General features: G+C 38.4%; 1 protein-coding gene across 1 annotated transcript in view; it reads left to right on the top strand.

Annotated features, from left to right (window-relative positions):
- Positions 1-25,816, top strand: part of DCDC1 (doublecortin domain containing 1) — a 449,122-nt gene that overhangs the window by 330,461 nt on the left and 92,845 nt on the right. The window contains exon 20 of the mRNA XM_043481537.1: positions 25,244-25,367. Coding sequence (XP_043337472.1) covers positions 25,244-25,367 — 124 coding nt within the window. The remainder of the gene's footprint in view (positions 1-25,243; positions 25,368-25,816) is intronic.

The raw sequence follows: 25,816 nt of genomic DNA, 5'->3' as shown, positions 1-25,816 counted from the left end.
TCATTCACACGGACTTTGTCTGGAAGTGCGGCTGTGATATGATTTCTGTCAGAAACAATCTGCTTGATAGTCCTCTGTCTTTGCTTGGGAACACAGAGCGGCCTGTCTGTTTTCTATCCCTGGATGCTGGGATATGCTGCCTCGTCAAACAGCATTTGTCTTCACTCACTACCTGCTTGTTGAGTGGAGCTCAGCCTCGCCGCGGTGGCAGAGAAAGCCTTAGGCTGCTCAGCATCTGTCTCCTCATGTAATTAACTGCAGCCCTGGATTGGGAGCAAAACAGAGATTTTGCACTGTGAAAGAGTAATGTGTCTAGACAGGAGTTTCTAAGCAAGGAAAAGATTTGTTAGTGTTTCTGTTCAAACAAGAGGACACAATCTTTTTTGCCTCAAAAATATTTTGAAGGCAAAGTGACTGTTTGCTTCTAAAACTTTGGAGAGTTTACCTGAGGTGCCATGGATGCTCTTTCAAAAACCTTCACTTGACAATTGTAGCATCAAAATAAATAATCATATTGAATTGCGGACCTCTGAATAAAATAAGACTTGTGTGTCAACAATGATATAAATAAATGAATAAATAAGGAAGATAGGCTTTTTCTCAGAGTAGAATGCCAATTAATAAATGTTGAGTCTTAGTCACTCAGTCATGTCCGACTCTTTGTGACCCCATGGACTGTAGCCTTCCAGGCTCCTCTGTCTGTGGGGATTCTCTAGGCAAGAATACTAGAGTGGGTTGCCATTTCCTTCTCCAAAACAAATAATTGTTGAAGGAGTGACTAAGTTAGAAAAGTGAGCTTTCACAACAGTCATGTAATAATTGATTGGAACAAGAATCATCAATGGATTCTACTACTAGTGGGTGAAAGTTTGAGATTCTACTACTAGTGGGTGAAAGTTGGATGAGGATCAAGACATATGTAAGTCTCAGATTATCGCCTCACAAATTAACTATATATATATTTAGGTAAAGACATATGGCAGCTTTTTGTGTAACTTTTCTGCGACTCTGAAACTATCTCCAAATACATACCAAAAAATAGTGTTCACCTTTACTCTTTTGATTTATTTCCCAAGTAACTGGAGCACAGCTCAGCCTTGACTCTTTTTAACATGGTATTAGGAAAAATGCATTATGTTACTCAGAAGCTTCCCTCACCAGCTGCCAACAAAGCTTCATTAATGTCATGTGTTCCATAGTCAAAACCTGCTCTCTCTTGGGAAAAGAGTGACATTCTGAATACTTGCCTCTCACAGAGACCTACTTACAGACTTGCAATCTAAAAGGCTTTCTACATGAAATGTGAATATCTGCACGTGTGGCTCACTGACATATTTTATGGTACCCTTTGACTTTACAGAAAAGGACCCTAAAATTTAGAAAATAAAGGCCTGCAATTCTTCCTATGTCATTCTTAATAAGTTTGCTTTCAGGAACCAGAAGGCAAAGGATCCTCCTCTTCTAAGACCTCATTGTGAGGCCATAGCAGCCCTGATAATTTCTTAAATGAGGAAAAGAGACTAAATATTATAATAATGTCTGCAAACAGTATTGAAGACAATTATATGAAACTCTTCCCTGTATATTTTTGGTATTCGTTTGATACAGAGCACTGTGATGCTTGAATGAGTGGATTAATAATTTAACTTAAAAGTTGGAATTAAGCAATTTAATGCATGTCTGAAGGAGTAGTTATTACTCTCAACCAACTGATTAGGTACCCTAACATGCTTCTTCATGCAACAATGTCCTTGGTGTGACCCTTGGAGTTGATGATGGGCTTGACAACTCCTTCACAGCCAGGGCTGATGGTACTTCTTATTTGGAGCCACTGACATTGATGTATTTTTTCTTTCTGGTTGGTGACAAATAGAGGTCAGTTTATTTCCTTCCCAAGGGGCAAGTAAGTCAAATTTCCAGCGTCAGTGCTCTTTGCAACTTCAGCTAGCTCACTAACACTGTGCGATGGTGCAGAGACCATCTGTGCTTCTAACATCTCTGATAATTATTTAATTTATTGATATTTGTATTTTTGGTATGCATTTTACCTCGAAAAAATACTTTAAACTTTTATAAATTTTTTTAGAAATGTAAGTTTTCTCCCCTCCACCTTTCTCTTTTCTTTTTGGACATATGACTCCTACTGACATCTTCTATGAAGAGAAGACCTCTGCCAGAAGAAGTCTGTAGGAGTTATATTGTCCAAAAATCCTTTCTTCGAGGATTAAGGATTGGATGCTGAAGATCCCCAGCTGACTGGGAATCTTGCTTGTTGGTGGGGCAGGAATTTGAATGAGAGGCTTCAGGTTCTCAGGCTACTGTTACAGTCACATGTGGCCACTCTTGTAACAATGAAGAATCTGTTCAATTTCTTGGAAATTCTCAGAAAGGCAAAAGCATACTAATTTTTAAGTAGTATGTCTAATGAAATTAAATTCATAGGTAGTGCTTTAAAACCATTTTGTTTTGAAATAATTTTAGATTTATAGAATAATTATAAAGTTAGTACAGAGTTTGTGTATCCCCTTCACTGAGCTTCCCCTGATGCTAACCATAGTACATTTGTCAAAACTAAGAAGTCAACACTAGTACAATAGTATTAACTAAACTAGGCTTTATTCTGGGCTTCCCAGGTGGCTCAGTGGTAAAAGAATCCACCTGCCAATGCAGAAGACATAAGAGACACAGGTTTGACCCCTGGGTCAGGAAGACCCCTTGGAGAAGAGAATGGCAACCCACTCTAGTATTCTTCCCTGTGGAATCCTATGGACAGAGGACCCTGTTGGGCTACAGTCCATAGGGTCGCCAAGAGTCAGACATGACTTAAGTGACTGAGCGGACAAGAGGCTTTATTCACGTTTCCCTAGTTTTTCCACGAATGTCCTTTTTCTATTACTGAATCCAATAGAGGATATCGTATTGCCTGTAGTAGTCATGTAGTGATCAAACTTAATATAAGTTTCTCAGTGTTTCCTTGTCTTTCATAACCTTGACCTTTTGAATAGTAGTCAAGTATCTTATAGAATGTTCCTCAGTTGGAGCTTGTCTCAAGTTTTCTTTTGATTAAAGTTGCACAGTTGTGTGAAAAATATCACAGAAATGATTTGTCCTCTTTAGTGTTTGTTTTTTTTTTGGCCGCACTGCATGACACATGGAATCTTAGTTCCCCAACCCAGGCTCAAACCCATGCCCCCTGCAGTGGAAGTGCAGAGTCTTAACCACCGGGACTGTCAGGGAAATCCCTCCTTTTCATTGCTTTATATCAGGGTGTGCATGATATCAGTATTACATATTACTGGTGATATTAACCTTGATAACTTAGTTAAGGTGGTGTTTGCCATATTTCTCAATGGTAATGTTACTGTTTTTCCCTTCTCATACTCTATCAGAGGCAAATAATTCAGTCCGCACTCAAGGGAAAGGGGATTAAGCTCTACATCTTGGAGGGAGGGGGGCTTCCCAGGTAGTGCAGTGGTAAAGACTCTGTCAATTCAGGAGATGCAGGAGACATGGATTTGACCCCTGGATTGGAAAGATCCCCTGGAGGAGGAAGTGGCAACCTCCTCCAGTATTCTTTCCTGGGGAATCCCATGGACTGAGGAGCCTGGTGGGCTACAGTCCATGGGGTCACAAGAGTCAGACACCATTGAGCACGCACACACACACACCACTTGGAGGAAGGGTTATTAAAGAATTGGTAGACATAATTAAGACACCATGATAATTAACCAGTTGATGGCAGATACCTTGAGGCTATGCAAATATCAAGTTTCTCCTAAGTTTTGCTCACTAATTTAGTGTTTATCAGTGAACATTGCCTGTTGCAATCATTAACCGTAATGCTCTTTCTAATGGGGATCTTTTATTAATCTCATTTGTCTGTGCTGTGCTATGCTTAGTTGTTCAGCTGTGTCTGATTCTTTGTGACCCTATGGAACTCAGCCCACCAGGCTCCTCTGTTCATGGGTATTCTCCCACGAGAAATCAAGAATACTGGAGTGGGTTGCCATGCCCTCCTCCAGGGGATCTTCCCAACAACCCAGGGATCAAACTCAGGTCTCCCTCATTGCAGGAAGATTCGTTACCATCTGAGCCACCAGGGAAGCCCATGAAAACTGGAGTGGGTAGCCTATCCCTTCCCCAGGGGATCTGCCTGACCCAGGGATTGAACTGGGGTCTCCTGCGTTGCAGGCAGATTCTTTACCAGCTGAGCTACCAGGGAAGACCCTCTCATTTGTCTACATTTATTAATTGGAATTCTTTTATTAGAATGATTAACCCATTCTTCCCCATTTGCTTACTTTTTATTCTACATCTTAATTATATTCATATGGGTCCATTCTTATTTATTTTGTTCTTTGGGTAATAGTCCAACACTACCATTTATTTATTTTTGCTCAAATTGTTCATTTTAACCATTGTAAGCTCTTTCAGTTTGCCTCTTGTATCCTTTTGATATTTTCTATACATTTCCCCCTTCTTTTAAGCTTTTTCTTTTTTCCTTCTTTCTTTTAAACTTTCTGATAGTACGAGATGCTCCAGGATCATCTTTATGTTGGCTGCTTCAACAGTAGACTCAGTCATTTCCATTGGAGAAAGCTGTTTAGAAACCATGGTCTGAGTGCTGCGTGTGCTTATTGCTATTGGGTTGTATTTTTTCTAAGCTCTCTCAGCAGAGAGATGAAGAAACACATGTATATATACTGTCTCTGTAAGCAAAAGGATTTATATTTATTACTGTATCTTCCATATATATATATAAACATATAAAATAAACATGAGTTCACACAGATCTGTTTGGCTCTGATCCAGCACTACAGGATTCATTCTAACATTCCCCATCTTGGTTGTTTGTAAGGTTATTTGAAACTTCTTTATTTGACAGTGAGAAGCCTGGTCCCTATCATGTATATTTCCTCATTTGTTCAACTTTAATATACATGTAAGAGTATCAGGATTTCTAAACTTTAGTACTATGTAGAGTGCAGTGTTTGGAGTTCATTCCTTTTTGTCATTAGCCTTCCGATATCTAGACAGACACTTGTTTTGCCCAGTTATTTAGGTAAATTCCTTTCTTCCTCTCCCCTGCTGTGCGGTTGTGTTATATATTTATAATACTGTTAGGTTGATTTACTTTAGTCTGTATTCCATTCCCAATTCCACCCAAAACCTGGTTGGTTTTGTTTTATAGGTTTTGTTTTTTCAGTTTGCAAACATTAAAAGTCATTCTTTCTGGTGCACAGTTTCATGGGTTTTGATAAATACATAGAATCATGTACTCACCACTTGAGTACCACTAAGAAATGTGATTTTTTAAATTTAGTTACTATGGCAAGTTATGTTGACTGGTTTTCAAATGATAAACAGGTCTTGAATTCCTGTAGTGAATATCACTGGGTTATATACTGTTTCTTTCTTTCTTTTTTTTAATTTGCTGGATTTAATGTAATAGTAATTTGCTGAGAGTTTTCTGTGCCTCTGTCCATGGAAAATAATGGTCTATAGTTTCTGTTTTGAATAGATCTTTGTCTGAGTTTGTTATTGGGATTATGCTGGTCTCATAAAATGAGCTGGGAAATATTCTTTTCTATTTTATGGAAAATATTTTATTGCACTCATGGTTTTATTTCTTCTTTCAATGTTTGGTAGAATTCGGTATACTTTTGGAAAAATAACCTAATATAATTTCTTGACATGGAATTTCATTCTGATTTTTAATTAAATAAAGCTTGATTAGTAGTCAGAAAAGTTAAACCTACTCTGTAACTGAAAATCAAAATTAACTTCATTGGTTTAGAATTTGTTACCAAATATGCAGCAAGCTGGTTTGAATTCACTGCAATTTTTGTATTGTACTATGGGATACAAATCAGTACTTATTTTCTTAAAATATAATATGTAAAAACTAATTTTACTTTTGGTTCTTTATATCAAGACTAATGTTTAATATTGACAATCAGGAGCTAGTAACTTTCCCTGAAACATTACTCATTGTCATACAAAATACCTACCTTTTGGGCTTTTGTGTTTTGCAGTCTTCTTTGTGATTAAAGCTTTTGATCTTTCTTCAGCGTTGTGTGTCTCAATACTATCATGGCTTCTCCATGCATCTTACAGTGTACTCTATGAGGCCTGCTGAAGGTGCTACTCAGCAAGTCACCGTGGTGTTGGGGGTAAGAGCCAGGCCCTGGGGGCTTCAGCTATTACTGGGTAATACTTCGGAGCAGTTTCTTTCTCAGCGGATTGTGGCCTGCTTTGGAGCCCTGTCTTGAACAGCTTGAGTCTGAAAAGTCAGGTTGGTATCCGTCTTTGATAGGCCTGATAGGCCTGCCTCAGTTGAATCCAGGTTTAAAGGATTCTTTGGAGGTCAGGTCTTCCATTCAGCTGCAGAGACATTACCCTGTTGAGCAGCTCTCTTGGTTTGTCTTCAGTCATTATTTGTTCACCATAAAGTGTTAGTTGCTCAGTCGTGTCAGACTCTTTGCGACTCCATGGACTATAGCCTGCCAGGTTCCTCGGTCCGTGGGATTCTTCAGGCAAGAATACTGGAGCAGGTTGGCATTTCCTCCTCCAGGGGATCTTCCCAACCCAGGGATCGAACCCGGGTCTTCCTGGAATGCAGGTGGATTCTTTATCACTGAGCCACCAGAGAAGCCCATGTTCACCTTCAGCCAGACTGGCACCATTTCAGGACCTTGTTCTCCTGAAAGTAGCACTTAGGCTTATGTGTTTAACATATGGATAAATTTTGATTTAAAAAATAGAGCCTTTCTTTTTGAATGATTTGGTGTTCCTCATTTTATAGTTAACATATTCAAATAAGATCCTATAAAATAGGCATAATTTTATTTATGTCTTTTGTATGGTAACCTTAAGAGAGAGCATTTTATCTCTTACTTTATTTGTGTAGTATTTCTCTCTTAGAAAACGTGAGGCAGGGAGAAAATCTCTTTCATCTTTATGTTCCCAACAACAAACAGTAGTAGGTGCCAAGTAATACTCACTGAATGAGTAAGTAGGTAGATGAAGTATATGGGTTTCCCTCTTCTTGTTTTTATCCTTATTTTCCATTTTCAATAAATTTAGTTTTTTCCCCCAGATTTTTAACAATCTGTTTTTCTCTTTTTCTAATGCTGTGTAATAAATTCACTACCCACTTTATTTAGAAACAGTTTACTTGTATGCTTATTGGTATAATGTTTCTTAAATAAACCTCTTCTGGTGTTGTGCATACCAGATACCTCCAGAGTATACATTTTTTTCAAGCCAGAGAAGACAAGAGAAAAGAGGAGTGAGAAAGATGAGATCAGGTGTCCTGGTTTAGTTGGGTTTGAGTGACAGCAGATCCTAGTGGCATGGCTGGCCCTGAACGAGTAGCTCATCTAAAGCTTCCTAATCCAGGCATCCTGACCCAGCAGCCACTGAATTTCCTTCACATCACTTAAGGACCTTAATGATTTTCACCGCAGTGCTGCTCAGTCACTTGGTCATGTCTGACTCTTTGCAACCCCATGGACTGTAGCCCGCCAGGCTCCTCTGTCCATGGGATTTTCCCAGCAAGAATACTGAAGCAGCTTGTCATTTCCTTCTCGAGGGGATCTTAAGGGGATCCCTCAACCCAGGGATCAAACCCACGTCTTCTGCATCATAGGCAGATTCTTTACCATGGAACCATCTGGGAAGCCAAGTGGTAAAATTCAATCTTTAGGATCAGACATTTAGAATCTTGACACTTCGCTTATTGAAAGTGTCCACCAAGCCCAGCGACCTTGCACGGGACCCCTCTGTCTCTGTGTTGCTTACTTACTGCAGCACACTTACGCCCAGACGTCACGCCTCCCTCCTCCTTAACGCAGCCGTCTCGTGCTGCTCCCTCCTGTCTGCCCTGGAGGTGCTGGGCGCCCGCTATAGCCACGCACCTGCTGCTTCGGGCCGGCCTCCTCATGGTTACCAGGGGTGTCCCTTAGCCCTCCCTCCGCAAGCCCATTTGTCAACTTCCACACTCCCTGGCAGCACCTATTCTTATGCCAGCAATATTACAGCTTTCTCACATCAGCTTCTCTTCGTAACTCTCACTTAAATGTGGCTGTATTATCCTAGGAAGCTTCCCACCCCAGAATTATTTTGGAATGGCATAATTTCAAGTCTACTGGCCTGGAAAATGTCACAAGAATGGAAAGTTCTCACCCATGTTACTTTCTTGAACATAAGTTTGCTTCACTGCGCTTGTGTGATTAGTGTTAGTGAAACTGTCTATTTGTGGCATGTCTTTACTAAAGAAATCTTTAAATACAATTCCACTGTGTAAATAGCTTAATACAGTTAATAAGAAGAAAATAAACATACAGTTGTATTATAAAAACATATGTGCTTTATTATCGGTGGAATCCAAATGTCCTCAGACTTCATTAGCCCGAGATACAGATAAAGTCACACCACAAATGGCCACGTTTCCTGGTCGACAGCCCCACCTGCTAACTGGAGCACCTTAGCCATTCTGGATCTTCTTTCCTACCTTTCCTTGGTTATTCCTGAGCGTCTCCACAGTATTTCACGTATATTTCTGGATAGTCCACTTGTCTCTCCTTTTCTTTGACGGTAGTTTCCTTCTTGAGGACATACATTTCCCAAAGAAGGATGTTAACGGTGCCACAGGTGTGCCCATGACCACATGGCTTCACTGCTCCTGGGAGCACTTCCAGTGAATCTCAACACTACAGATACCTCAAGATGTCAGAAAGTGCTGTGCCCCCTTAGTCTGCACAGTGATGACACTAGGTTATACTCCTTGGAGAGCATATGTTTAAATGAAATCTCACAGGAATAAGGATGATTTTATTTTTGTTTTTCTTGAGGTACCTAAGGCATCTTACACTGCATACACATATTCAACCGTATACACAGGTTCTGTTGTAGTTGACACCCCAGTCACCAAGATTCTGAAGCAACATTCATGGTGCCTTGTATTTTTACATCTCTTGAGAAAACATCTCCTCCAGCTCAACGTTTTGTTTTCTTTTTTCCTTAGCAGACTTTGGGGCTGGCTGGAGTAAAGGTACATCATTCTTCAATTTTGTATTTCAAGGGTCCTGGGCTCAGGCATGCACATATAGTTCCTGAACACAACTCTTCACTTAGCTCTCCAAAGATAACAAGTCTTCCTCACCTCTTCTTCCCCCCATTCAAATCAACTTTTAGTAGCCCGAGAGGTTTCTAGCCCATCACTGCATTAATAAAAAATAAAACCATGAATTGGTTTTATTTTTTGGCATCCCACAATGCTTGTTTAAAAAAATGGCTTCCTAGATAAGAGTATGAGAAATATCTTGCACGTGTAACATTATATGTTGTTTAAATAGGATGTTTTATCCAATGCTCTATGATACATTCTGGAATAGATTTGAGCAGAAATAATAGTAGTGCTGTCTTAGATTCAGAAAGCACAAATGAGCTTGTTTCTGATGTGTAAAGTGCAGAAGAGAGCATAAATCCAAATGAGCTTTATGTACTTATTTTGACAATTTTGATGTGATGTTGGTACATTTCTGTGTGTTAGAGAGTGAGGAAAAAGAGGACATCAGATTTTCAGGTTTATCAAAATTCCCAAGGTCGGTGATGGGGTTCTCAGATTGAACTTGGGAGTAAAAAGAGAAGTCTTTGTCAGTTTGGATTGTCTTGGAGTTTTGGGGAATGAGTACTCTTGATTCTGGAACAGTGTTTCACTCACATTAAAGTAAATATTGAAAAGTAACTGCTTTTTCCTTACCAAGTGCCATAGAATTCCACTAGTCATTTCCTTGTTCTTACCTGATCTTTCCAAGCATTTGACATGTTTAACCTCATACTTCCTACTTGTAAAACACGTTCTTCTCTTGGTCTCTCTCCTACCACACTGGACACTCCCTTTCAGTCTCTTAGCTGCCTGCTCTTTTTTGCTTTTTGGTCTAACTCTCAACACTGAGGACCCGGCTCTCTCCTTGATCTCTTCTCTTTTATCTCTATACTCCATAGATGATTTCATCTGCTCCCAAGGCTTGAAATGCCACCAGGATTCCAGTGATTCCCCAATCCATAGCTCTAGTCCCAACCTCTGCAGGCTCATAGATCCAATTTCCTTTGGAGGTGGAATCTCAAACTGAACATATCCCTGTTAGAAAGGTTATTTTACTTTTTCAGACTTGTTCCTATTCTAGTCCTCTCCATCTATCCATGTCCTCACGCTGAACACCTGGACATTGCTTTAGTTCCTTTATCTGTCACCAGCCCTATCCTAATACTTAATCCATCCTCAAGTTCTGCAAATGAATCTCTTCTCTGATTTCCATGCCTAGATCCACTAAACTCTAGTCCTGGTCACCATCATCTGTTCCATAGCAACTGATTCCTACCTTCTCTTTCTGCTTCCATTTTTGCTCCCCTATTATCCACTTTCCATCAGCATCCAGTCTTTTATTTTTAAATTGAAATTAGATAATGACACTCTCATCCTTAACAGTCTCTATCATGTTTAGAATAAAATCTCAACTTCTTACCTTGGCTTGCCAAACCCTACAGGGTCTGCCTCCTGTCCATGACTGCTGTCTGCTCCAGCCTGCTCGCTCTCCTTTTGTTCCTGGAATATACTAAGCTTTTTTCCATCTAGCCCATGCCATCTCGCTGGTTGTTCTTCTGGCCCCAGTTACTCTTCACATGAGCTTCACATGGCTCTTTCTTTCTTATCATTCAAATCTCACCTTAAATGTAGCCTCCTAGAAGAGAAGGCTCTCCTGCTAACCCCACATAAATTAGTTACAGAGTCACTCTATCATGTTAACATATTTTAATTCTCTGCATAACACGTGCTATTTTCATACCTTCTTTATTTATATGTTGATTATAAGCTCCATAATATCAGTAAGCTTGTCTGTCCTGTTTATGGTGATATCCCAAGTACCCAGAACAGTTCCTGGCATTGTGGACACATGAGAAATATTTATTCAAATGACCCATTTTCATTTATGATTTTATCTACACAATCACATATATTGTCTAGAGAAATATATATATATATACATCATGTATATATTATGCTTTTCTAAATACAGTAGGAGTTATTTTCAGTAGTCACTTCATAAAGAATGCCTTTCTTTTTGGTAGTATTTTTTAGGACAATGAATGCTGATTATGAGCAGAACTGTTTGTATTCTTGTAGATATTAGGAATTTCTTAGATTTGTGTTAGAAATAAGGACCACGACCAAGGTTAAATGTGTGGGCTGTATAAGACCCTGCAACCTTTTTCAGGAGCTGTGGTTTCCGATTTCACTTCTTTCAGGACTAACTTTATTTTTTCCCTAAGTTTGTGAGTTGTCATCCCTAAAGATTTTCTCCTCTAGTGCCTTGTCCCAGTCTCCCCAAATGTGCTCAGTTGACACATGTGGAAGCAGTTCCCCCATCATTTGGGAGGTGCCAGTTTACTTCTGTGAGAGATGGGCTGGATTTCACATTACACTGGCAACTATTCTGAACTTTAAAAAAAAAAACAGCTGTGTGGTTGCCAGCTGACCTGCTTTAAACCAAACAGCTGCTGCTTAAAGTCAGGGGGATTTTTTGTTGCTGTCCAATCACCCAGTCGTGTCTGACTCTTTGCCACCCCATGGACTGCAGCACACCAGGCTTCCCTGTCCTTCACCATCTCCCAGAGCCTGCTCAAACTCATGTCCATCAAGTTGTGATGCCATGCAACCATCTCGTCCTCTGTTGTCCCCTTCGCTTCCTGCCTTCAGTCTTTCCCAGCATCAGGGTATTTTCTAATGAGTCAGCTCTCTGCATCAGCCAAAGTATTGGAGCTTCAGCTTCAGCATCAGTCCTTCCAATGAATATTTAGGATTGATTTCCTTTAAGATTGACTGGTCTGATCTCCTTGCAGTCCAAGGGACTCTCAAGAGTCTTCTCCAGCACCACAGTTCAAAGAGTCAGGGGTAGAGTTTGTAAATCCTTGAGCATTCCAAGTTTCTCTACGCCCACCTTTGTTTGAGAATATGATATGTCCAGGTTATGAACAATGTAAATTGCTTCCGCTCCTGAGGAACCACAGCGGAAGATGTTCTGTGCTGGCTAGTTTAAGCCAAAGGTCAGACCAGACAGATGTGTGTGTGTGTGTGTGTGTGTGTGTGTGTGTGTGTGTGCATCAAAAGTTGTACAAGTCTAGTTATTCTCCTGTTCCTTAGCAATTGCTCACCAGGCTAAAATTATTTTTTTGTGGGTGAGAAACTCCTGTCTTTCCCAGGTTATTTTTGAAGGAAGACAGTGTGAAGGTTAACAGGAATCTTTTTTGTGTGTGGAATTTGGTGTTTAGTGGCAAATTTTTATTGGTGAGCGAGAGAAGAGGCCCATGACCACAGTTCCATACACACATGACCACACACACACACACACACACTCTCACACACACAGAGCTATCTCACATGGGGCGACAGTAACTATGGATTTAGATATCTTTATTTCTGTCTTCGTGAAATAAACTCTAAAAACCGTGGAATAAACTCCATTTATTTTTGCTCTTTTTACCTCCTCACCTGTGTGCTGCACAGTAATTTAGCTCTCCAGGACAGCTTTTAAGATTCTAATCTTGTTCCTGTCCAGCACTTTTCTCACAGCAGTAAGGAAAGGATTGGCATTCCTCCACTATTGTATATAAAGGAGAATCCGTTCTTGGAAATAAGCATTGTTTATGTTGAAATTCCCTTAGCTTAGCTGAACCTTCGATTATATCGCCCATTCAGATAACCAGATTTTTACCCCCTGTGGTCTGTTTCCATTCTCTGAGAACTGTCAACAATTTATTTCTGCTCTGGTGATTATTTTTGTGAGTGAGAGAAAAAGAGACATCTGGGAAGATTTTGATAACTGAGTCATGTATATAAAACTCTAAGCACACTTTCAAAAGATACCATGTGAGAAAATATAGCTTTTGCTAAAAAATAGTAAATTGAACTTAGTTACTGCTGGTGGCGTTTGTAAGCCGTGACTATTTATATGAATCACACTGTTAACTTGATCCCAGATATCATGGCAAGCATCTTTACTTGTAGTTCATAAATCTGGAGGATATTATTATTTGAAAAAAATCCAATATGATTTTTATAATTTTTAGTGGACCCCAAATGCAAACTAAATAATTATATTATTTTAGTAGATGTTTTGAGAAATAGACTGTACAGACCCAAAAGTGCTATGTCAGTTTTATGCAACATAATACCAACACCATAAACCACCATCACAAACTAAGATTTGTCATTTAGTTCTGTGAAATTTTGTTTCCCCTACATATTTACTCTGTTTATTGGACACTTTCATCCAGAAGCAATAGAAAGTTGGCAAAGACATGTAATGGTCAGCATATTTTGTTTCATGGGAAACATTTCTGATTATGCATTCAGAAATTGGGAAAATATTGCTTTATATGCTGTCATTCCCATTGCTGACTGTTTACAAAGACCAGAGAATATTCAAGGCAAAGGCAATTTTTTATTGTGTTAAGTTCCATGCTTATGGCATTGTGTACAAAATGCACATGAAAGGCATTTTCTTATCTATTCCTGTTATATTAGAGAAGTTCATGCCCCGCTCTTAGCATTTTCCAACACAGCTGTAGAGTAGTTTAAAGCCTATTTTTTAAATAAGTGATGCTCAATTTGTCTTTGATGATCCGGATGATTCAGGTGAGATGGGAGCACGGTCGGGCCCTTATTTGCATAAAAATTAATCACAGAAAAATGTAAATTGATAAAATTTTGCCTGGCTTTTTCCCCCTATTTGAGAACCCGTGGATGGCTCCCAGAAGCAATCATCTCAGTATGGGGCCGCACTGGATGCTGTACAAATGATCACATTTGTGTTGAATACTCACTCATTTAAATGTCAGCACTGATGGGACGGTACATCAGTAGAAAAAAATGAAAAATAAATACACAGCAGCTGAAGACTATCAAATCCGTGGGCACTCTTTAGAGATATATGATCTAATGTGAAAAAATTGCAGATTAATTATCCTTTTTGCAAAATGGTAATTGTTTCACTATCACACCAGAAAAAAATCTGCAATTTATTTGGAATCAAACAAAAAACAGTAATGTTAAATACGTCATTACATCGTTGTGTTTATTAGAAGCCTGCAATTAATTCCTAAGGCTCCTCAGGTCTTTAAAGCTGCATAAAATGAAACAAAAGAATGTTGCTATTAATTTTCAAACAAATGCTTCTCTTTCAAATCAGCCTGATTTGTGTGAAAAAAAGAGGTAATGTTATGAAGTTTGCTGGATATTGTGTATTAACTTCATTTCATTGTGCTGCTGACACTTCGGATAATATCTTCGCAGATCCTGTTAAAGTTGCAATGTTAAAATGTGGAGGTTTCTTCCCCCAGTGGCGTGTGACTTCAACTTACCGTGGAAGAAGTTGTGGAGTGTATTCTTAACAAAAGATGCTTTAAGAACAACAGAACAACAGAAAAAATACTAATAATGGGAGAAATAGAAACTATTTGTGAGATTCCCTCAAATAGAAATTCTTTGGGCCATCTTTAGTCACCATTCACATTCGTGAGTTTTCACACATGTGACTTATATGTATATTTGAGATTAAGAATTTGTATTTAGCTATTTTAAGGAAAACAATAAAACCTTAAAATTTTCTTAAAACAAAAACAGGTATACGTGGTGTCATTTTCACTCCAAGAGATGGGTAGAAGGCATTATTATTAATATTTTTATAGTTTAAACTATCCACTTAACTTTGTTTCTGGGTACTTCTTTGGTCTTTTCAGTATACAGTTTACCTGAAGCTTTCTAGCACAGGTGGACATTTGGCTCTTTCTTATTATTCTGTACCTTTAGCATAGATTTAAATGATTGAAACGTTGACTACATCTTTATCACCCAGGGAAGACAAAGTTAAAACATAGCCTTTCTACCTGCTGACCTATAAAACTCCCATTGAATTAATATTACATTAGCCAAAGTCAACTGTGGCAACACACTAAAAATATTTTGAGATGGTTGAATCTGTTATTACTAGAGTTGTTTTGAAGTTAGCCTAGAGAATAGCCTTTAAAATTTAAATTGACCAACACTTAGAGACCATGCCTGTTTTAGAGATTAAATATAATCTGTCATATACTAAGAATAGCTAATACTATGGGTCACATATCATTTATGTCATTTAATAGTAACATAACATTTAACTCTGGACATCAGCCTTTGCAGAGTTCTGGCTATGAGTTGGACACTGTTGTGTTCCTTTGCAGATAATGATGTGTTTAATTTCTATAATAACTCTCTGAAATAGGTATCCTGTTATCCCAAGAGTGACATGTCCATGGTCACCCAGCTAGTCAGAGGTGAAGCCGAGATTAATCCAAGCGGTCTGGCATCAGATTGCTTGCTCTCGCAAGCTACTCTGCTCTGCTGACAAATGCTTAGTGAGCGCCTCGAAGTACCAGGTCTGCTGCCGGGTGGTCTTGGCAAGAGAAAGTGCTTTCTTTTCGTGACTTTAGAACTTTCTTTTTATAATTGAAGCTGGAATATATTTTGATATCAAAATGTGTCAAGTGATACATTTAAAATTTTTATTTGGTTGAAGAACTTTATCTTAAAAAGTTACATTTTATGTCATCATTAGACTCAATCTTTTCGGTCACTAGGAGATCATGAAATGTAAACAGTATTTTTCTGAACAACATTGTTACTGTTGAGATGAATCATTAAAAGCACTAAAAGAGATCCTTGTCTAATTTGACAGACTTGGCTTTGTCAGAATCTATGGGAAACCTGTGCGCCTCCATTCATTTCTCTTTCCCTGGTATAGTTCATTGGTTCATGGTAGGGCATTTTTTCATTCATTTATAGATCTGTGCAATTATCCATCCATCCATCCATCCATCCATCCATCCACCTATTTATTAAACACAGCCTCCTCTTCAATTTGCAGTTTTCTGGGCTAAAAACAGCCCTTTTATCCCATGATAAAATAGAGACTCCCTGCCTATGGCCTACTCATCCTCTCTTCACAGCCCCAGCTATATCTAACACTTAATGGCACACAAAATGAATAGGTAGGCACCCCAACTCCCATGTCCAACGTCTGTTCCACCCTAAGCAGAACAGTCTCTTGGCCACCTTTCAATAATAGGGACTGCACGCCAGCAGGAGGTTTGCAATCAGGCTAGATTTGGGGTGGAGACTGTTCCAGTCCATAGAAGCAAGTTTGGGTCTATTTGGCTAGAGAACCCTGAGGTCTCAGAGAATTGCCTGGAAGTGTGGAAGGGGGCGGCACATGGACTCCAGGTGGACGCCTCCCCTTGCCCATTGAGTGAAGTAAGAGGAGGGCAAACGTGAGGGCCGGGGCAGGGCTGCTTGCTGCCCAGGTCTCCAGTTCATGCTACATTCTGCAGCTGTTTATTCAGTACAGGCTCTGTGCTAGATGCTGTTCTAGGTACTGGGGATGCTCTGTAACAAAGTAGACGAAATCCCCATGAAGTTTACAGTCTGGTAGAAATAGATAACCATTTCTTGTACATTGAATTGGATGCTGCTCACAGTATCAGCACTGTGACAAACATAGTATTGTTCACATGCTTGTTTATTAAGAGTTTCCTTTGTATAATGCTCTGCATTAAAAGAAAAATAGAGAAGGCCGTTTTTCAAAAGGTTCAAAGACTATGAGAAGTCCCTATTGCTTCTTGTCTCTCTGCGAAAATTCATTGTTTTCTTTGAAAGAACAGAGAGAGGGCCATCTTGCACCCTGATTTTAACAGTTCAGTCAACAAACACCTTCTTTATGACAGTAACACTTGAACTGATTTATTAGAACCATTGCACAGACTTTCTGAACAGTCAAAGCTGTTTACATCTAAAGGTATGTTTTCCCACGTGGACTGGGTGATTCACTGAGCCACAGGGCTCTGATTTTACTACAAACCCTTCTTATAACCAGGTGGGTAAGTCTTACTGGATCTCATTTCCTTCTTTGAGAAATGATAGGTTAGATGAAGTAGCCCACAAATTCTTCTCAGATCCAAGAGAAGAATCATGTGTTGACTGCTAGTTTTACTTGGATTGTAGCCTCATCTTTTCAGTCTCTGCTTCCCTGGTCATGTTGTCATCTTCTCTTCTGTAGAGTTGAATTTCTCCCTGCCTCTCTTGTATAATGATGCATGATTACGAATAGAACCTACTCAGATAATTCAGGATAATCTCCTGTGTCAAGATCCTTAACTTAATCACACCTGCAAAGTCTGTTTTTGCCTTGTATAGTAACATTCACAGGTTCCAGGGAGCAGGACATGGATATCTATTGAGGGTCCATTTTACAGCCTACTACAGGTCATAAAGTTCTGACTCTTTGCTTTGCAAACCCTGCAATGTTTATTTGAGCATAAAGAAATTGATTGGTAATGATGGAATTTCAGGACCTAGTTTTGAGAAATAATTTTTAATAGGGGGCTATTCTGTTATCTACCACATTGTATTATGCAAATTATCTCTTACTCTACCCACACTTAAGAGGAATCTTGAGCATTACTTATGTTCTCTCACTTCAGATTTAAGAATTCAAGAATTTTGGCATCAGTTGATGGGGAATTGAGAACCCAGATTCACTAGATAATTTTAAATACAGTCCAGATTAGTTCACCCATTCATTCCTATATTCAGTAAGTGGACAGAATATGCCTTACGGGCCAGGAAGAATCAATGACTCTGTTTAGTTCTCTGAAATACCTTGTATAAACCCCCATGATTGCCCCATCACCGATGTCACTGTTATTTGTTTCACTGGTCTATTTTCTCACCAAACTAGGATTCCTTATGGACAGAAACTGTCTCAGTTCCTTGGGTCCCTGGCACCCAGCTGCACAAATGTTGAAAACATGTCAGATGGTGCTTCCCGAGACCAACTTTAGACAAAGGATCCTTATTGCTTGATTACATTTGGGGACTTCCTATGAATATTTATTATTTTCCCAGTGCTTTTACAACTCATCACTTCTTTTTCTCAGATAACTGCTCTTTTCCTTTGCTTTTGGAGCCTCTGCTGTGTTCTTCTTTCCCTCTCAGTTGCTTGCTCTTTTTTCTCATCTGTATCTTTGGATATTTGTTTGATGCAGAACTAAAATATGGCTCACAATTGTCAATCTGAGGACCTTAAAATCTGTTTGGGAAAATATTCCTGAAGAGGAAATGGTTACAAAAAGCTACCACTCACTTTCTCATGATTGTCGATATCTTGGGACCCTTTCTGAATAGTGGTACAGTGAAAACTAAAGTTCACACATAATTCCCTGGGAACCCCCACAGCACCACCTTAGATCAGGCAGGTGGGGTCTATCTTCTTAATGTCAATATTCCTGAAGAGCTACCTGTCACTGTCTCTAAGAGCAGTTCTTTTAGAAGTCTAAAAAGGTGACCATTGGGCAAACCAATCTGTATTGATCCACAATTGGTACAGAAGCTTTGTTACATATGAATTGGTGAAATGGCAATGAGAATTAGGAAAGAGATGAGCTATCAATAGTGATGGCAACCCATGAAAAGTTCCTCAGAGGTAAATAGAGAAAGCAGTAAAAAGTTCGGAGGAAACACAGGAAAATGTAAAAGACTGGAGCCATGGAAATGACCAAGACTATATTAGAAAACATGTAGGCTAGGCTGCTCTGACAGGCATTCCAAAACTTTTAGGCTTGTACAGAAGTTCATTTTTCTCTGCATTAAATTGACTGTGCCAGCTATTGCTATCTCCCAGGCAGTGGAATGGAGAAAAGGGGCCAGGGGAGCACTGGTCCAGTTGTTTTAAAGGTGAAGTCTGAGTGCTATGCATCATGTCCATGCACAGCCCACCTGTCTGCTACACCCAAGTTCAAGGAAACTTTGTCTTTATCTGGGTAGCCATGGGTCCCTCTGGAAATCTATTATTACTAAAGGAAGGGAGAATTGATTTGGAGGATAACTATTCCTTCTTGATATGAATAAATAAGGCAATCAAGAGCCTTAAATGGTGAAGCACTTTGCTTTAAGCAAAAAAGTTGGCTCGACCTGACTGAGACTGGTAAATGAAAAGCTGTAACATGAAGCACTCTCCTCTAACTGGAACTCTGTGTCTTTAAAAATCATATTTATTGGAGCTATTATATAACACCAAATGATTATATTCTTTTTCCATCTCTTGAAATGGCATCTTTCTTCCTCCCTCTCATTATCCCAAACTCTTTATTCTCCATGTATACAAAATTCATGAATGCTTGGCAAGGATTCTTCCCTGACCCTGACACATTTCTTTCTGTAATGAGAAGCTCATATTATTTTCTTTCCATTAGGTCTACCTGTTATAACTCTTATTGAAAGTGCTATTTTTTTCCATTACATATCGTATTGTTTTCAAAAACTTTCCCAGGTATGTAATTTTTGCTTCTTCCTAAAATGTGTAATTTTCCTGAGGGCAGAAGCCCTCTCTTTTGTGTTCCCTGTAGTGCCTAGCATAGTGCAGGGGAGAGAGCAGGTGCTCCATAAACAGTTGTTATTTAGTTTTATTTGCACGAAAGTTGATATAGTAACTTCAGGTAGTGGATACCCCAAAGATCTCGGGTACCAAAGCGAGTCTGTGAGGCCCAAATAGGTGATAAACAGATTGAAGAACTCAGAGATCACATAGGACTCCAGCATAGGCAAGTATTCTGAAGGAACAATGGGTTTTTTTGTTGTTTACAAATCGTGTACTTGATGGAGATTTTACTGTACCTGCAAAGAAAGCTTTACTTTTACACAACTCTGAAACTCTCTGACTATGGGAGATAATGATAGGTTTTTAGTACTGAATATAGATTACTTCTCTGTATCCAGAATCTAAATAACCAGGAAGCTCAGCCAACTAGAAAAGCAAAACAAAAGAGAGCAGGTCAAAGACTTTATGTTGGGGAAAAAAAACTTGCAAGGAGATGTCAGGTGTGACTTTATATCCATCTGTATATCCCTTTATTTCTCTAAACTAAATATATACATATTCCTGGCAATTACCATTAATGTACTTTAGGTTTCCACTGTGTTTTAACAATTGATGTTTTTAAGAACAACTTTGAAATGTGCTAAAAAGCCTAATTGTTAATTTTCAATTGAGATGAATATAATATACAATTATGGAAATTATTATGATATATGTAATCTTTTCAGGGTAATTGTTGGAACAATTTCTTACTCTTAAAAATTCCCAGTTATGCAAGATAGATGCATGATCATTGCGTTCCCCCACTTAGCCTTTATTTGCCATTAAAATTCAGTCTTTGTTTTAAGTACTTTGCTAGTTATCAAAATAATGTAAAGAGATGGAGCAAATGGGGATATATAAAAACAGAAGAACAAATTCCATGTGTATTCATTAGTTTCTACAAAATATTCCAGAAACAAAATGAGTAGAATAATGTCTAATATGCAGAAATTACTTGATCTTTGAACATTTTGGCTTGTAAATTAATGTACTATCAGTCTTCAGTGCCTTGTTTCTATTAGTGTAAAGTTATTTAAAATTTAAATCTTTTTTTTAATTTAAATCTTAAAAACAATTTGATTAAGCTATTTAGCTTTAATATTCAATTTAAATTGCAAAATAAATATCTACAATATTGAGACAGTGGTACTGGTAAAAACCTAAAGACTAATAACTGATGGATTCAGATTTCAGTTACGTATCTAATCTCTGAACCCATATACAATGTTTAAGAAGAGCTTGTGTACGTGGTTCCTGGTTTTGAATGATTTCTTCTCTGTCCAGAGGACTAGAATCTTAAAAAGCTTCAAACAGTTCAAATCTGTGGCAATGTACTGGGCTATTATTAAACCCAATCAAAATACAATCAATTATGGACTTAGTTTTTCAGAGAAGAAGTATCTGTCAACTAAAATTCTGAGGAATGATCCTGGGTTTTTCTTAAATCTTTTAGTTTATATGAATCCAGGAAAATATTTTAACTTTGGTCATACTTCTGTCCATGGAGGTAGATACTTGTGAAGTATCATAAATAGAATTTTACTTTTAATGAAAAGGCAGTATACTAATAAAGATAGTATTTTAAATAAACAAACTTGCTTTTGAACCTTATTTGGTTACCTTGTAGCATGGTGTACCTGTGTGTGTGTGTGTGTATGTGTGTGTGTGAGACCAAGTAAGTCCTTTCAAAACATGAGATGCTTTGTTTTATATAATGTTTCAATAATAAAAGACAATTGTTTAGGAATACCCTCTTTTATACTGAAGAGAAGAATGAAAAATATTAAATAAGTTCTCAGAAAGGCAAGAAAAAGGCTGCCTGCCAACATTGCACGAATCACTGTCTCCACCTAGTGCTGACTTCCAGGAATTAAGACTCCAGGGTCCCTAATGATGCTGTAAAGTTCTAATTTATGTCATGCACATGTACAGTCATTATAGCGCGGCCAGCTAGTGCCATTACAGTTAAGGATCTGTCAGCTCTTCATTTATAAGACATAATATTAAGAGGTCTATTGCTTTTACATAAAAGCTCATACTGTGCTGGCACTCTGCAGTAGAATGGCCTCTGTTCCATGTTAATGTTTATTAACAGTGTAAGCTGAACTTGACCAGGTCTTTTTAAAGGCACCCTGATAGGCTGAAGTTTTATAGGCACTGCAATCAAAAGGATGAATCTTTTCATCAACAACCTGTCCTCTATGTGTTAGTCGCTCAGTTGTGTCCGACTCTCTGCGACCCCAAGGACTGTAGCCCACCAGGCTTCTCTGTCCATGGAATTCTCCAGGCAAGATTACTGGAGTGGATTGCCATCCCCTTCTCCAGAGGATCTTCCTGACCCAGGAATTGAACGCTAGTTTCCTGCATTGCAGGCAGATTCTTTGCCACTTGAGCTACAGGGAATAGTAATTGCCCTACATGCATCAGACCAAAGGCATCTAAAAACTCAATTGATGCAACGGATCTTGGATTTTAGTAGGCTGTATTTCCCACCCTCTGACACTCAAGAAAGTGAGAAAAGTGAAGGTATTAGTCACTCAATCGTGTTTGACTCTTTGTGACCCCATGGACTATGGCCGCCAGACTCCTCTGTCCATGGAATTCTCCAGACAAGAATACTGGAATGGGTAGTGGGTAAACCATTGCTTTCTCCAGGGGACCTTCCTAATCCAGGGATCAAACCCAGGTCTCCTGCATTTCTGGCAGGTTCTTTACCATCTGAGCCACCAGGGAAGCCCTTGGCACTCAAGAGAAGACTAACACTTTTGGCTTCTAATGGGAGAAAAGAAAGAGAATATGGTCTCATGGAAGTCAAATGAAGTCAGGTCAAGTCAGAGAAAGTGTTCTGAAAAAGAGGGAAGGATCATGTTGAACACTGCTCTTAGTTCACTTATGTCTTGAGAAATGATCTTGGGCTTTGGTGATGTTAAAATGCTGATGGGGCATTTTCACTGGAGTTTCAGAGATGAGAATCTAATTGGAATTGGCTTAAGAGGAAAAGGGAGGAGAAGAAGAGATGAGGGACTTCCCTGGTGGTCCCGTGATTAAGACTCCACACTTCCAATGCAGGGGGTGTGGGTTCAATCCTGTTCAGGGACCTAAGATCCCACGAGCTGTGTGGCACAGACAGGAAATAAAAATAAGAATAATAAATTTTAAAAGAAGAAAAAGAGATGAGTATTTTATGGAATATGCTGTATAAGAGCCGGAGAAGGCAATGGCACCCCACTCCAGTACTCTTGCCTGGAAAATCCCATGGATGGAGGAGCCTGGTAGGCTGCGGTCCATGGGGTCGCAAAGAGTCGGACACGATTGAGCAACTTCACTTTCACTTTTCACTTTCACACACTGGAGAAGGAAATGGCAACCCACTCTAGTGTTCTTGCCTGGAGAATCCCAGGGACGGAGGAGCCTGGTGGGCTGCCATCTATGGGATCACATGGAGTTGGACACGACTGAAGTGATTTAGCAGCAGCAGCAGCTATATAAGAGCACAAAGAAATAAGGCAACAACTGGAAGTGTTTTTTTTTTTTAAGTGTTTTTTTTTTTTTTTTTAAAGATATCAAGCTGTCAGACATTATGCAGATGGAATGGCCAGAAAGGAAGGAAAATTAATAGTTCAGGGTGGGAACAGAGTCCTAGATGAGAGAAGATAAGGATCTGGACACAAACAGAGGTGTTGGTCTTAGAGTGGACCACACAGCTCTACTGTAGTTGGAGGTCAGGCTCTTAGGTGGGAAAGAGGAAGCCTTTCCTGCCACCACCACTCCTCGTATCCAGGCCCCCCAAACTCCCAGCAGGCTTACACAGGAAAGCCAGTTCCTTGGACACAGGTTTGGACACTGCAGACGCTTCTGAGGAGGCAGGGTGAGCTCAGAAAACTTTTAGGCTCGGATGACCTTCACGTGTGCTAGGAAATTATGAGCAGTGTGATGGGCTGCTCCTTACTGTCCTTCATTAATCAGTGACTTATCATATTAGTAAATGTCCATCATTTCATCTCTAGGCTATTACTTAACTATAGTGATTATTCTCTTGCCATTGTGTTAAATTTTATTGGCTAATATTGAATTAGGAATTTCACATCTTTGATTTTAAGTAAGGTTGTTGATTTAGTTCTTAAATTACCAGTGACTGACTTTATTATGAAGCCTATCTCCCATTCATGGAATGAGAAAGCTAGTTTTCTACATCTTTATGATTTAGAATGTTTCACATAGTATGAAAATGATATGTTCCATGCCCTGTGAAGTTATGTGAGTAAGAGCACATTTTCTATTTCAGATCTTTGAAGGTTTTAAAAAAATTGCTTCATAAGTTTTGCATTTATTAACATATACATTCATAATATACTCCTAATCTCAGTGCTGAATATTTAGCTTGATTTTTCTATGTGCTATGTATATTTTTTAAATCTAAATTTACTTGCATGAGATTTTCTATTTTAATTTTTATTTTTTTAAAAATTTGTTTAAAATTCTACTCAGTTCAGTCACTCAGTTGTGTCCGATTCTTTGCAACCCCATGAACTGCAGCATGCCAGGCTTACTATTCTATTTTCTAATTATCTATTTATATTTAAATCTTTGCTACTTTCTTTCATCTATTTTCCATTGGATACATTTAAAGTAAATTATTGAGTGAATGCTTTTTTAATTTCTTTTCTCTATTTAGCCCTTAATATATAAGCATTTAACATTATAAATTTATCTTTGAATATAATTCTAAATGTATTCTTCAAGTCTTTGTGATTATTATTTCATTGCTTCTATATAGGTATTGATTGTTATTTTTTTCCTCTATCTGGGATAATATTAATAGTATTTTGGGACAGAGAATGTGTTTTTAAAATTATCTTGTGGTTGAAATTGTAAACTTTAAACTTTCATTTATATCTAATTTTATTCTGTCATTTGCCACAAAGTATAGCTTGTTCCATTTTCATTTTAAAACATTATTGAAGTTTGCTTTGTTAGTGTGTGGAAATATTACAAATGTTGCAAGAATTATTGAGAAAGACACATTTCCTGTTAATAGACTAAAATGTCTGTAAGTAAGTGGTCATAGTTACATTCACTAGTTTTAGCAGTCAGATACTTTATCCTTATTTGTTATTTAAGACATTTTACCTAGTAGTTCATAATCTATTGGTGATGTAATGACACCTCCCACACTGATTACATCCCTGTTGGTTTCTCTTTGAATGTCTAAAAAGTTTTGTTTGAATTTTTTCTGTTAGTATGTTATTTATGTCATTGTTATCATAAATTGACTATTATTCTACTTTGCCTTTTGCCTCAAATTTCACTGTTGATTATAACATTGCCAATTTTTCCTGATTTTTAAAAAGGTATTCTTTCATTTAAAATTACTTTTATTTACATGTCTTGTTGGGGCTTCCCAAGTGGTGCTAGTGGTCAAGAACCTGCCTACCAGTGCAGGAGATATGGGAGATGCAGGTTCAATCCCTGGGTTTGAAAGGTCCCTTGGAGGAGGAAATGGTAACCTGCTTCAGTATTCTTGCCTGGAAAATTCCACGGACAGAGGAGTCTGGCAGGCTACAGTCCATGGGGCTGCAAAGAGTTGGACATGACTGAGCGACTGAGCACATGTCTCTTGTACACAATAAATTATCAGACTTTGAGTTTTTGCCTACCTAATAAGAAATACTCAATGATTATTTTATAGTGATATTTAATCTTGCTAAATTCGTTGTCTTTTGTTTTAGGTGGGCCATAAAACATAAAGGGACGAGTAAGCCAGGCCAATGGAAACATTCCAGAGTTGAAAATCCTCTCTGGAATAAGCTTACCTACATGTGGCCAGTCCTTCCCAGTGGTCAACTTAATGAGGTACTGTTTAGCATAAGGACATTGTTGTTGAGACTTATTTTAAGGTCCAGTATGTGATCAATGTGTGTGAAAACATCCATGCAGTTTTTGATTTATAGTTGCTAGATGCAAGTGATCAATTGATTCTGTCATTCCATCAATTAATTAGAAAGAAGTATTTAAGTCATCAATTATGGGATGGATATGAAATTTATTTCTTGTAGTCTGTCAAGTTTTGTTTTATACATTTTGAAATTTGGTTCTAGACACACAAGTGTTCAGAAATATTTTATCATCCAGGTGAATTAAAACTTCTGACATGTAGACCCTCTCTAGCTTTAGTAAGCTTTTGAATTATCCAACACTAATAGAAATATCTGTTTTTGTTGTTGTTGCTACTTGCCTTATATATCTTCTTTTTATCCTTTTAGTTTTCATATTTGTACATTCTTCTATTTTAGGATGGCTCT

The sequence above is a fragment of the Cervus canadensis genome, chromosome 11 (assembly GCF_019320065.1).
Source record: "Cervus canadensis isolate Bull #8, Minnesota chromosome 11, ASM1932006v1, whole genome shotgun sequence".
Lineage (NCBI taxonomy): Eukaryota > Metazoa > Chordata > Mammalia > Artiodactyla > Cervidae > Cervus > Cervus canadensis.
The sequence above is the reverse complement of the archived record's forward strand: the minus strand, read 5'-3'. Positions and strand labels throughout refer to the sequence as shown.